Genomic DNA, 14,052 nt, shown 5'->3' with positions numbered 1-14,052 from the left:
ATCTAACAATTGTTAGATTTCTAAACTATAATTGTAGAGATACTTGAGGAGATTTGAAAGTGGCTTGTTTTTTTTCCCATTCCAGCTTCTTGTTTATTTTCTTTTTAAGGATTTCCTGTTAGAATATTTTTGAATGAATAAGATGCACTGTTCAGAAGTTATTCTGGTACATGCACAGGTACAGGCAAGAGAGAAGTGCCATTCAGTTTTATATATGAGTCACAGGACTAAAAAAATAAAGCAGAGAAATAATTAGAGGTGGGTTATAAGGCCATTCCTTTAAGTCCAGCAATACTTCTCAGCATGCCAAGTAATGGAGATATTAATGTGGAAAAATCTTTTCAGTAGAGTACATTCAACAATAAATTGTAAGCATGTAAAGACTGCACATGACTGCAAACTACAAATTTGACTGTCCAGTTAAAAAATCCCCACATTTGCCTCACTTCTATTTTAGTAGTGAGACCAAAAAAAAAAAAAGAAATTTAAGGACCAAATACTTGTATCAGTAGCAATATTAGTATTCTACAAGTCCCACAGTGACTACACATCTTTAACCAAGTCAAAGATATTTATCTCAGCAATGTACTTTCATGCTATGAAGAGGAAATATACATAAAAAAGAAACAAAAAATACAAAACAACTCAAACTTCTGTTGTATCATCTTTATTGAAAGTAGCTGTGGTCTTTTTTATGCTTGCAGAGTTTGGTTCATGGATTGGTTTTATGTATTTTCAGCTGAAAATCTCTGAAAACTTATTATGCCTACTTAATAAATTAGCCTCACTTCATCCATACAAGTGTTAAATTTAATCTACAGAAAAGTTCAAAGAATGATGCAAAAATTGAACTCTGAGGCAACTCAATTTAATGAGACTTGTTTGAATAAAAGAAATAATAAGAAGTAATTTTGCCATCAGCAACAGAATATGCTCATGGGATCAAGAAATCCTGGCATTACTGAAAAAACATCAGTGGTAATGATCAGCCATTGCCAGACACTTACAGCAACAACAGCAGATTACATTCTTCTGGGGTGGTTTCAATGTGTTTTCAAAAATTGATCTGTTTGTTTTGGTTTTTTAAATTATTCCTTTAATGCCATTTAAAGAAAATCAGTTTAAAAGAAATTAGTTTGAACTTCAAAAATGGTTAGCATATTTTGTGTTGTTAAGGGACAGTACCAGAAAGTCTGGATGTAGGAGAAAAGTGGAGATGTGAGCTCATCATCTCTACAAATGAAACCACACAGCCCACAGTCACATAGACAGCAGTCAGTTTTATATGGGTTTTGATGACAATTTCTAGAGCACATTTTTCCCCACTGATTCATGGAAAACTAAGAACATGACAAAAAAGTGAAGCGAGGGAATATTCTTGCTACTGACATAGGATGAAATAATGCAAGTTTTAACTTTTAGGAGCATTTGGAACTTTTCATTTAGGGCTGGTTTAAGTTAAGCTGCCTGTTTACACCCTTCCTCTTTGAGTCCTTCCTAATGACATATGTAGGACACTGACTGTCAGGTGAATCAGACCCATGAGTGGATCTGGCTGAATCATTCTTCTCTCTGCTTTACTTTTCAACTGGATCCAATGCCCTACTCTGATGAACTTCACATCTTTAACAACTGGCAGCACTGACAGAACAGAGAAGAGTAGCCAAAGGGAGGGACTGCTTACAATAAATGCTGCTGTCAACAGGAATTTGCATTACACAATAGCCAACACAGCCCTGGCTCTAGCTTCCTGAACAATGATTGGTTCTGTCACTTACTGGGAAGAGTATTCTGGATATGACCTCTCCAAATAAATTTGGCATAAAATTCCTTAGGCCTCTTTAACAATTTATATCTCCAGTTTCAATTCTGTGTCTCTCAAATACATTGGAGACATGTAACAATAGAAAAAAGTACTTTGCAGGCCTTATAGACAAATTTAAAGCCGTTGCCACTAAAATGATGGATTCTTACACAAAAGTATGCCCATACATGTCTTTCCTCAATGCCCTTGCTATTCTTGAACTCTTCTTGGTCTTTGATCTGCATTTCCAGGGATCTTGGGTCTCCCTCCAAAGCTTTCTCTTCCTTTTCAAAAATCTCTGAATGCTAGAATATACAGTTAAAGGTACTGTCAGGAAAAATGCAATTTCATTACACAATGAAGTGCCCATTTTGCTTTTTGCATCTTTGTTTTCTTTCCTTTGGAGGCTCCAGGCTCTTCACTAGCATGGAGAAAATGGTTTCCCTTGACTGTTTCTATCAGCAACTCTTCTAGAGTGTACTGTGCCTTTTTACCCTTTTACCCTGGATGTATATGACACAATGGCAGATACAGCATGCATTGAAGCATTTAATGATGTACAGTTTTATAAAACGAATTAGTGTTATACAAATAAGTGCCTAAAATGTGCACACACATTCAGTTAATGTATTGTAATAGTATATAGGCCTATTAATACACTGAATTTGAAAAAAGTACATAAACATAAATTAAAAGGTACATATGAATGTAGATTCACCAGTATTGAACTAAACCATGTCTGCCACAAACTGAGAAATTAAATACTGTCAACAGCATTTTCTTATTAGCCCTATATAGATCTTCCTCACTGTTGTATCTGAATGCCTAAAAAGCAAATCATAGAATAATTTACATTGAGTCCAACCATAAATCTAACACTGCCAAGCCTACCATGAGAACATGTCCCTAAGCACCACATATACATGTCTTTTAAATACCTCCAGGGATAGTGAGTCAACCACTTCCCTGAGCAGCCTGCACACTGGGAAGTGAGTTATTAAGATGTAGTTTACTAAAGACTTAGAAAGCAAAGAGACTCACTTCTGAAGTCTCAAGTTCTGGCTATAAGCATTCAATGGCAGTTTCTAGAGAAATGTCTAGATGTGACACAGAAAACCTGGCTCCTACTTGAAACAATCTGTAGGGAAAAACACTTGAATGTTTGGATGTCATGTGTGATTTTTGGAATAGCTTTTGTAGACTGTAAATTTCATGTCGTAGAAGACACTTCTGGGTTTGCCTCTGGGCAATGCTAGAGAGAAAAGTCTGAAGTGTGCTTAATGTCCCCAGCTGAATGATGAGCTTAAAAGGTCAGTTTGGATAGTATGTGATGATCTTGAAATTGGTTTGCCCCTGTAATTTATATTATCAATTACAACCATATTAACTAGTTGAAATGAATGAAGTTATGCCGTCTTGGACTACCTTGTGTAACAAGTGCATAGAGCTTATTAAAGATTTATTTAATTAATGGAGATATAAATGCAAATGCATTGAGCACCATACTTTTCCTACTCTGTTAGAAACTTAGATTAACACTGCAGTCCAGCTTCCTGTATTGCAGGATTTTGGCCTCTGTCATGCATTACTGGTTTGATACATAATGCCACAGATTTCAATTTATATTACATAGGTCACCATGTCCCCAGTTACTTTCATAGTATTACATTACGTCCAAATTTAAAAAGGCCAACTTTTAAGCTGCAATAATTGAATGGTAATGACCCAGGAAATACAAAATATAATATCCCTGTAGCTATTTAATTTGTCCGTTATTTATGCTCCATGTAAAAGTCCAGAAAGAGGCAACAGATTCATTAACACCGTGTATTACATTTTTTTAGGCACATGTTGTTTTCCTGTTTGTTTTAACACCAGAGCCATTACCAATTAGAGTTCTCATTCAGAGGATTCCAGCAATAGGTGGCATCAACAGTCCATGTGTTAGTCAACTCCTGCAGGCAGACTGGCAGAAACATTCCTGATGTTGGGTGGAAATATTTACTACTGAATAACATATTTCAAAACAGATACTAACAAATGAATTATTCATTTAAAACTTTCTGCCAGACCTATGCAATGTAGGGAAAGCAGGATTTAATGAGCTTATTAAAGTTATTAAGAAAATTTCTGTAAAAGCAAATGCAGTTGGAAACCATTTAACATGACAATCTCACCAAATCATTGGCAAGATTCAAATGTCTATTTTTAATGTTTTTCTTCCAGTCACACAATTGTGTTTGCCCTAGAGTAAACAAAAAAACACATTTACCTGATGGATTTATCCCACAGGAATAATTTGTGCAAATAAAGTTTAGCACATGTCAAGGGCTGCAGGCTTAGGTCAAAAGCATGGAAAATTTCCAGCATCAGAAACAAAAGAATGTGTTCATGGAATAAAAAATGGGAAATGTTTTATCGTTTCAAGTAAACAGAGACACACCTAGTCCTGGATAAGATGGAAATCTGAGTCTAAAAACTCTTTTTTTAGACTGTGCCCAAGCCTCAGGAGATATTTACCTTGTAAAGATCCCTGTAATTCTGCTTGCTCACTTGTCTACATTCAAGACCTGGCAGGAGTACACAGTTTCTGTCTGGTTCATATGCCAAGGTCCCCACTCTGCAGAGTGAAACACAGGCTGCTGGTGCTAAGAGGCAATGGGATGATAAATACTCTAGTTTTTATCCCATTATAATTCTGAGATTTAATGAAGGTACACACATGGCTGTGTGAAGCAGAAAGCATTCCTGGGCTCTGTGGTGTAATAATATTTTACTTTCTGTGGTCATCTGGAGAAATAATTTATGTTTGCTTTTGCATACAAAAGAACTGGGATTGAGACAATGAAACACTTGGATTTTAAAAGCAGTGAGTCAGAAGAAAGAAATCATCAAATACCAAAACACTGAATAGATTAAAGTGTAAAATAGATTTTTTCGTTTTCTGTCTTTGAAAACGACAGAATTGCATCAAGTATCTCATATTCCTGAAGTAAAAAAAAAAAAAGTGAGAAAGAAACATCTATAGAAAATGTGAAAACAGAGCTCAGAGCGAAAATTTCATGGCTTTGAGCACATTTAGATACATAGACAGGAAATGTCCATATTTGATCTACAGTCTGGAAGTTATGCTGGTTTGATTGGCTTGTGTCTTAGCTTCCCAACCATTTCTGATTTTTCTTATCCTCTTCCTAAAACACGGGAGAAGCAGGACGCATTTACAGAGCAGAACTACAATAGGAAGAAAAACTGCAACCATAAATGAAGGTGGCGTATACCAGATGAATTGGTTAGCATCAACCCACTTATTCCAAGCAAACACCAGTGCATGAACAGTGCATAGCAGCAGGGCTAAATATCCCATCTTGCTCTGAAAAGAGAAAGAAGAGAAAGAAAATAGCAAGCTATTTATTTTTCCCAACTTGGCAAAAAAAGTACTCTGTTAAGCAAATACAGAAATCTGGATGGGCCTTGACCAACATGCTCAAGTCAAAGAAAAGCAACCACTGGCTTTAAACTAAAAGGTAACAACTGTAGGTCAAGACTCCAACTGTACTCCTTTATGCCAGTGTAAAAGAAAATGGAACAGCCACATTTTTCAAGTAATGCTACGATACTTAGCTAAAATACAGAAGAGATTGCAGGTTATTCCTGAAACATGCTCAATCCTGAATATCTCAATTTACATCTGTATACTAAATTACTTTAATTCCATGATAAATCATTATAAGTTCAAAACCAGATATATAAAGCGATTAACTGAATGCTTGCAAAGAAAAATTTTAAGCTAAATTAAAATCACAAACTCGAGTAAGTCTCGTACTATGGCAAAAGCCCTGCAAAACTACAGGAAACTCAAGTCTTTCATTTCACTTACAGTGGTAAATTTGGCTTAGATTGTTTACAAAATTCAGGAATAAAGAAAATTTACTAGTAATTTTAAGTTTCTTGTCACTTAATAATCTTGTACTCATCAGTGAAGTCGAACACTGTATTTCCAACTGCTGAATGCTACAGCTCCCAACTGCTGTTCTGCTACAGAACATGATTTTTAAGTAATAAAGTTATTTGTTTATAAAGTTCAACATAGAAGTATTACTCATCTGGGTTTCTTCACCATAGTATTTCAACAGTGAAAGCAGTCATGCATTTGGAGACTTCCTCCTGACTTTTCTATTTTGTCTGTACACTTATCTTACAAATTATAGACTTCGTAGAGTGGGCAGAATATCAAATCAGTAATTGGTGATTATACACTTCAGATCTGCTTTTAAAATATAAATCAAATTTTCAAATGTCAGATCCTTAGTAGATTACTGAATTTTCAGATTTTGGTGTTTGAGGGCCTGATCCAACACTTGTTTAAGTCTAGTGTGACCATACTGATGTCAGCTGAACCACCCTGATTATTACTGCATATGACACAAGGAAATCAAGACCAACCCAAATGCCTGGGTTAAGGAAACAAGCCCAGCTGTGGCAAACTCGAGACTGGCTGGATTTGATTATCCAGCATCTGTTCTAAGATGTCTCTTTCAGAATACCCTGTGTGTGCCATATGGAAACAGCATTGACTGATTCAATGCCACCTACTCCAAATTCAGCAGGACATGGCACGTTCGGGAGAGGAAAGATACCTAGAAGATGACTTCAGCACCAGAGCTAAGAAAAGGTCTCAAAGGGACAATTGCTGCTGGTCACAAAGTCAGGAGGAGAAAAAAAAGTGGTATGGAGTTGTCTTTTCTTTCCATTTTATACACTGAACACAACAGCCTGTTCTCCCAACAAAAGAGTAATGGAAAGAACATTTCTCACAAACCAGTTAACAAAGAGTATGGAACAAACCTTTCCATTGGTTTCACTAACTTTGTGTTTGATATTTCTAACTCCTAATGGCTTTAGCTGATAACACACAGTTCTACAAATGGGACTAACAACATGCAGCAATGATATTCATTCATGCACACCTGAATGTAGTGGAACTCTCTCCAGGTCAAAGAGAGACTGACAGATGGAATGGATGTTATTGCCAAGAGGGCCAGCAAAGCAAGTCCCAGAATTCCTAGAGACACATAAATCTCCATTCTCCAAACATCATGTTCAATCCAGGCATTTTCTTTTTTTTGTTTGACCTGCCAAAAGAACACCATAAAAATTACAGACTGACACACTTGGCTGTTTGTGTTAAATATAATTTTACTGTTTTCACCATAATATTAATGAAATAAACAAAGAAAAACAGTATTTTGGTTTGTTTGAATGTCTTTGAATATAACTGCTGTTTACTCCTGATGACAAAGCCTTCACTGGTATATCCAGAGCAAAGGTGAGCTTTTAGAGAGAAGCATTTAGACTTCACCAGTGTCTTGGCCCAGGAGAGCCTGATTCTGAGGCCTCTTAACCTGCCTTCACAGCAAGGATAAATCTTGGTTTTGACAAGAAAAAAACCGCCACCTATGGCTAAATACCATATCAGGGAGATTATAACAACAGGAAATATATTAACAGCTCTACTTCAGGGAGGTAATTCAGCAGGCCTTCTTAATAAAAATATCCTGCCATGGTAGTTGTTTAGCTCTGTTTTTTTTAAAAAACACAACTTGGTACATTTGTGATTTTAATAAACTGATGTCAAAGCTTCTCTTACTTACAACTACTTGCAACAGCACTTTGATCCTGCTAGTGATCACCATGGCATAATATCCCCCAAATATGATAATTTCTGCATCTTGACTGGAATCTCAAGGAAATTTCTAGTAATCCATTCATGTCAGATTACCAGTAAGGCTGATTTCAGAGTTTTCAACAGATAATTTGACTGTTTACAAAAACCTTAAGAATCTACTGACATCATCATATTGTGCTTTTAATTATTTTTAATAATAAAGACTTTTGGGGTAACAAAAACATATATTTGCAGTCTATACCTTATATTGGAATATTCCTAATACTGCATTACTTATGGCACCAAGGAAATAGGTGAGTATTAGGAACCCTCTGGTTACAGAGGGTATTGGAGAACTTTGCAAGCCAATTATTGACCATGAGTCAGAAGCATCATTGAAATCCTATGTTTAAATAAGGTAGTGTGTATCAGCCCAAATGTGAGCCATCAGTATTCACAAATTTAGTTTGTGCAAATACAGATTACTGTGATTTAGCTCAGCCCTCCTTCACTGCAGCAAAGGTGTCTAAAAATGTTGTGTTCAGTGCTCAGTTTTTGTTTCTAGATTTCAGTGGTCCAGAGAAGAAATCTTCGTTAAACTAATAGTGTGCCAAAGACTTAAATGTTCCTGTGAGATACAATTTTGCATTTTATAGATGGAAAAAAAATTCCCAAATTAAGAAAATTACTTATTTAATATATATTGGCACAGCTGTGATGACTCTTGACTCTATTACACGCTTTGGCAACTAGGTCCTGCTCCATCCCTGAACAGTGCTCTCTGTGAATGTACTTGAAAATCAAACAAAGGCAATGAAAATGACTTTCCCCCATCCAGATTTGCAAGGATTTTCTGAATACAGAAGGGTTGGTGTTTGTGTGCCCATCATACCTGCTGGAATGCCCAGTTCAGCAGCTTGTATCTGTATGATCTTCTCATTGGATAGCACAGGCTATAGCAGGCGTGCAATGTAGCGAAGAAGAAACTGAGAAGTCCAAATTGTTTCCTTGATAACATCCATCTATCCAGCCACTGGGGAAACCTTTTATATTTCGTGCCAAAGTACAGCTGGAAACTAGCAGCTAATATTCCTGGTAAATACACTAGTGCTAAAAGGGTAATCGAAGTCACTGGTAAAACTTTGTTTATGACAAGGATTGGAATTTTATAGAAAACGTTTTCTTTTTTGGTTATAAAAGGATATATGACATCTCTCATGGAAGTGTAAATAAATGTTAATAATGAGATCACAGATGTTATCTTCATTGGCAAGTGCCACTTAGGGAACAGATCCTGCTTGCAGTGCTGTTCTGAAGAGTGTTCAAACTCAGCAAAATGGTGTGCTTGATGTAAATCAAAAAGTGCAGTTGCTTCTGCTGGATTGGCAACCTGCATATCCACATTCTGGAAGGGACAGAACAGAAATACAAAGTGAGTTCAAGCAAAGATAAGAAACTTCTGTAATGACAGTATTTGCCATCATGACTTTTAAAACTTACAGCAGTGGAACCATATACAAAACACATGCACTGTTAAAGACAAGGTAACTTGGAAACATAATATTTCAAACAGCATAGTCAGCACTTAAGTAAAGCACTTGTAGTGTAGATTTCCCATTTTTCATTATCTGCAGTGATTTTAAAAGATTTTCATTCCAGGAAGATAATGATACTGCAAGGAAGGAACGATGTGAAGCATCATTTCAACTTCTTACTATATAAGTTATAGATTTCAAATTTCAGTTATAGACTTAATGATGTAACCCAAATAACATGCACAAGGAAGGATTAAAGGACTTTTTTTTCTGGATCTTTTTTTGTGTGATGTGGAAAACTTCCTGAGTGCAATGTTGCTATCATGAAGATTCCCCCAAAGATAAATTTTATATTCCTGTGTAAATATCCCAAATTATTTCTATGGCGTTTTGCTCATCTGATAAAATACAATTAGCAGCTACCCTCATGTAGTTTTTAGCTGCCTCAAGCTTTGTTTATTTTTTATCATGGACTGTGATTAAATTGAATGAGATGTTCTCTACCTTTTTATCTCTTCACATCAATATTGTGACAACATTTCAGAAATATTCGTGATATGCCAGTGTGCTGGTAACACTGTCGCTGGACAAAACTGAATCAAGGATTGCAATATTCTATGTGACACATGAGCTGCTTTTTTAGAAAAACATTACCAAGTAGTTAAGATTTCCTGTATTTCTTCTTGGCATGATGTTCTGACCTGCATTCTGATCAATTGCACCATTACCACCTTCCCTCTTCTCCATTGTGGAAACTCCCTGCAAAACAAATACAGGATGTAAAACAGGTTTTGAAATGCCACACTGGAACTTTGAGGCCTATTTTCCCTCAAATTGTTTTCTTCCTTCTCCTCCACACATTTGCTGGAAAAGGCACAGTCAGCTAGGGAAAGGAAAGTCTGTCCTCTGAAAATGGAAAAAGCTCAGCTTATTTTCTGGGCAAAACTGAGAATAAAAGAGAGCATAAATCAACAGAACAAAATTACTAATGAAAAATAATATTTAAGCCTAATATCCCTGTCACCAGTGGAATTAATGCATTAATTCAAGTTTTTAAATGACCACAAATTAGTTTGAAACAGCTTGCATAAAAAGCATGTAAAATGTTGTGAAGATGGATTTTAAGTTCATGAGACTTTCTGATGCAAGAAGCCCATGGAGATGTGGTTTCTAATATATTTTTGGGTTTAGGATTGGTCGACCTGACAGTCTCTCTGAGGCCTTAGAGGTGTATTCTCCCTTCAAGACTGTCAAGAAACTGTAGCTTCGCTCATGCTGTTCCCAGGTATTTTGGCAATACTCATCACCACAAGTAGCAGCAGAAAAGGTTCTAAGCTATTAGGAATGACAAAAAATCAGATGGCAGAAAAAGAAGAAAAAAGGAAGAGAATTGATAAACAGAAAGAGATGTTTCTGAAAATCCCAGGATAGCAGGAAAGACAGTATTTTGAAGAGCATAAAATAACTACAGGGCCTGCAAGGACCTTGCCCACAAGGACTTGCCAGGTGTGTGTCACACTGTGGCTCACTGCAGGAGGAGAGGCCCCGGCACCACTGCTGGAAGCTCAGAGTGCCATACCACAGGGTGACTTTCTGTGACAACCTTTAAGAAAATTACTAGGTGGCTCTTCCATGTACTTTCCTACTGAACAGCTGAATTACTAAACTGTTGTTCTAACTGATTCTTTTATATGCATAAATCTTCTGGGAAATTATATGGAGAAATCAGACTTTGACCATTTTTCTTTTACTGTGTCTGGTTCCTTCAGTGGATGAGTCTTACAGTCTTTTACTGTCTGCAATGAGGGTTTGCTCTCTGCCAGGCCACCTGGCAGCTGAAGCTGAAATATTCTTTTTGGAAGTGCTTTTTTCCTTAGCATTTCTCTTTGGATTTTTCCCTCCTGATAGTCAGCTCTCCCTTTGAGCATAACCTTTCAGACAAGTGTTACAGAGGAGGGTCAACAAGAGTTCTGTCTGAAGGTCAGGCTGTTAAGCCATTCCTAGACCAGCTAATGGTGTAGAAAAAGGTTATCCTTTGTATATCCTGCACACAAGAAAGCATGGACTCATGAAGGCACACTTCTGGTTTTTCCCCCCTATTCCTAGGGCTAGTCCTGGTAATTTTATCAAAAGTTTTGGGGTATCGTGTATCTTCACAAAGCTTCTGATTTTAGAATTTCTACTTCTACATGTTTCAATAGACAAAATTTCTAGCTGTTACAATTCAAAGAAAAGTTTACAAATGGAACTTTACCTGTAAAAAACCTAATAACAAATACAGTGAAATCCCCATCTATTTTTAAGGAACTTATAATATGAAGGTCTTTCAGGCCTACCTTCTGGCTACCACACTGTCTTAGAGGCCCAAAAGCATAATTTAGTTTGGGAAGCTCTGTATGGAAAAGCCTGATTCACCCAGTTCTCATTCTCCTATCACTCTTCATTCAGAAAATTGAGAAACAAAGAGTCCATGATTAGTCTCCAGTTAAAGGTTTATATTGATGAAGATGTAATAAATGATGCCATGATGTGAACAAAAGCAACCCATGAGCTAGAATGCCAGCTGCTAATCCTAAAAGCTGATTTATTGGCTTTTTTGGGATACAATATTTAATACAACGTTAAATAGAGCATTAAAGGTTTATGCAGCAGAAAACAAGACAGAAAGAAAAAGTGTGTGTGAATGAATGCATGTGCCCATCCAGGGAACTATGGGTTTCAGCCATACCACAGCATGCAAGGAAACTCAAGTGTCACACCATCATATTCCACTTGGCTTCTGATACCAATTAACACGAAATTATTTCCCAGTAATAAAGCACAGTAATAGCCTTTGAAAACCCCAAAAGAAGAGCACGTACAATTCACTACTCAGGGCCTTACAAATTGCTAGAAAGAAGTAATCTAGACTATATGTCTTTTTGAAATACATCTGAAGAAAAATTAGGGGTCCTGCAAGAGACAGAGTTAGATACCTAACTCAGAACTGCTATGAAAGGAAAGTTATATTAACGTCCACCCTCAGTGCACATCCCTTCTGCTCTGGGACGCAGCTGTCAACGAGGGTGGAGGGCGTCCCGCTGCAGAAAGCCAAGTTTCCAGCGCTCTGAGTACGGTACTGAATTTTGTACCGGGACAGCACGCTCACTGTAACGCTGAACCATCAGGGACTGTGCAGACATTTTCCCGGGAAAACATCATCCCAAGTCACTGGGAGGTTTTCCTGAGTAAGGGGTTTCAGGGCTGGTTTCACGAAAAAAGAAAAAATGGGTAAAACAGACAGGCTATGATAATAACGAGGAGGTGATGGAAGGGGTGCGGGACAGTGCCTGCACTCCTCTCTCGGCACTATCGGAAAATTACAGCATGAAACTGCTGGGCATGAGCGTCTCGCTTTCCAAGTGCCCGCTGCACGGTGCAGGACGCTGCAGGCACTCGGCACGCGAGCTCAGAACTTTCCCCGCTCTTCAAAAATTCTGCTGAGCTCGGTGGAAAACTGAATGAAAGCCCAGAGGCTGGGAGCCGGAGAGTGTCGCTCAGCGCTCTCCTGGGCCAGAACGAGCCCGGGGCACTACGCCCCAGGCAGCCCGAGCCTGCCGGGGGTTCCCCGCCTGGCCCAGCCCAGACCGGCCCGGCCCGGCCCGGCCGCGTGGCGGGCGGGGCCCGCGTCGGAACGCGCTGCAGCCCGGCCGGGCGGGCGCACACGGCCGGACACCTCCGCGGCGGCTGCGGGCACGGCCGGCCCCTGTCCGCCCCCGGGCTCACTCACCTCGGCCCGGCAGCCCAGCCTCTCCTTCCCGCCGCAGGTCCCCCCGCGGGGAGCGGCGGCGCGGCGGCCCCGGCTTGGCTCCGTCCGAGGCGGGCAGCGCCCGGCGGCGCCGCTCGGAGGGGAAGGCGGCCTCGGATCAGCAGCGGAGCGACTGCCGGACTCTGAGGAGATGAGAGGCGGGGGAGACCGGCCGCAGCCTCCACCTCCCCTCCCGGCCCCGCCTTCCGCGCCCATCCCGCTCCCCTCCGCTCGGGCGGTGTGAGCCGTGCGCCGGCCCGAGCGGCGGCGGGCGGCGGGACGGCGCGGCCTCCCGGAGGGGCCTCTCCGCCGACATCGGCCGGCCCAAAGAGCCCCCGGCCGTGGGTTTGCTGGGGCCTCGGCCGGACAAAGGGCGCATTCACCTGCTCCCTCCCCGCACCGCCGCAGGGAGGAGGAGGTGGTACCGGTACCGAGGTGCGCTCCCGCCCACCCCGGCGCCCCTCGCCTCCACCGGCCGGACCCCTGCCGGCAGCCCCGCCGCTTGGGACGGGGCGCGCTGGGGGATCACAGCACGCTCCGGGCCCGCCAGTGCCCCCAGGCCCTTCGGATCCGGGAACCCTTCTGCTCTCCTTTCATTCCGTTCTCTCTTCCCTCCGGTTCCTCCAAACAGGTCACTCTCCTAAACCTGACAAAATGCCCTATTAATCCCTACTTCGCGTGCGAGCAGTCCTCACTTTAATTTTTTTTCCTAAAGTACAATGATCCTGTAAGTTTTGTGCTGTTGTTGTTTGTTTGTTGGTTGGTCTTTAACTTCTACTAGTGAGTTTGAAAAGGCAGCTGTCTCCTGAAGATTTAGTCACACAGTAGTGTGGACCATCATTATCTTATGAAATCTCTGATTTAGTGCATATTTTGACATCTAGTGGCTTCTTGACGTTGAAGTACATGTGGCCAGTTTGTGTCAGAAATGTTTTCATGCAGAGCTCATTGTATCCTCCTGAGGATGTCTTCACAGAAATGATGCCAAGTTCCATGTCATTGTATCTTGGGAGGGGAGTAGATTTTTTTTCCCTTTCCGGTAGATGTTAAATGGATGTAGACTCCAGCTGAATGCTACATCTGGAAGAAAAGAGGAGATTGCCTTAGAAGGAATAGAAGACAGAATAATTGTATCTCCTATGTTTAAAGCTTAACTTTTAAAAGATTTTGGTACCTTCATTAGCATATTTTTCTATGCTTTGCATAAAGGCTATTTCCCACATGTTTTCCATTAGTTACTTTTTTTGCAAGGGATCCTAAC

The 14,052-nt window shown here is 39.9% G+C and overlaps 1 protein-coding gene across 1 annotated transcript; it reads right to left on the bottom strand.

The window, feature by feature from the left end:
* Nucleotides 1-1,197: 1,197 nt before the first annotated feature.
* Nucleotides 1,198-13,179, bottom strand: STEAP1 (STEAP family member 1). The gene is made up of 5 exons (XM_030971528.1): nucleotides 12,774-13,179; nucleotides 9,659-9,763; nucleotides 8,362-8,874; nucleotides 6,772-6,936; nucleotides 1,198-5,174 (listed from the first exon to the last, which is right to left on the bottom strand). Exons 1-5 carry the CDS (start codon nucleotides 13,005-13,007, stop codon nucleotides 4,917-4,919), a joined length of 1,275 nt encoding a protein of 424 aa, XP_030827388.1. The 5' UTR covers nucleotides 13,008-13,179; the 3' UTR covers nucleotides 1,198-4,916.
* Between the last annotated feature and the right edge of the window lie 873 nt (nucleotides 13,180-14,052).

Source organism: Camarhynchus parvulus, chromosome 2 (genome assembly GCF_901933205.1).
Source record: "Camarhynchus parvulus chromosome 2, STF_HiC, whole genome shotgun sequence".
NCBI lineage: Eukaryota > Metazoa > Chordata > Aves > Passeriformes > Thraupidae > Camarhynchus > Camarhynchus parvulus.
Note: the sequence above shows the minus strand (reverse complement) of the source record. Positions and strands in the feature narration are given on the sequence as shown.

Excerpts from the sequence above, each read along its gene's own strand:
- STEAP1 (XM_030971528.1), bottom strand. The coding sequence starts at position 13,007 with ATGGGCGCGGAAGGCGGGGCCGGGAGGGGAGGTGGAGGCTGCGGCCGG. Across the intron at positions 9,764-12,773 it reads GGCTGGGCTGCCGGGCCGAG|GGAGTTTCCACAATGGAGAA; the intron begins GTGAGTGAGCCC and ends TTTGTTTTGCAG. Across the intron at positions 5,175-6,771 it reads GAGAGTTCCACTACATTCAG|AGCAAGATGGGATATTTAGC; the intron begins GTGTGCATGAAT and ends TTCTCTTTTCAG.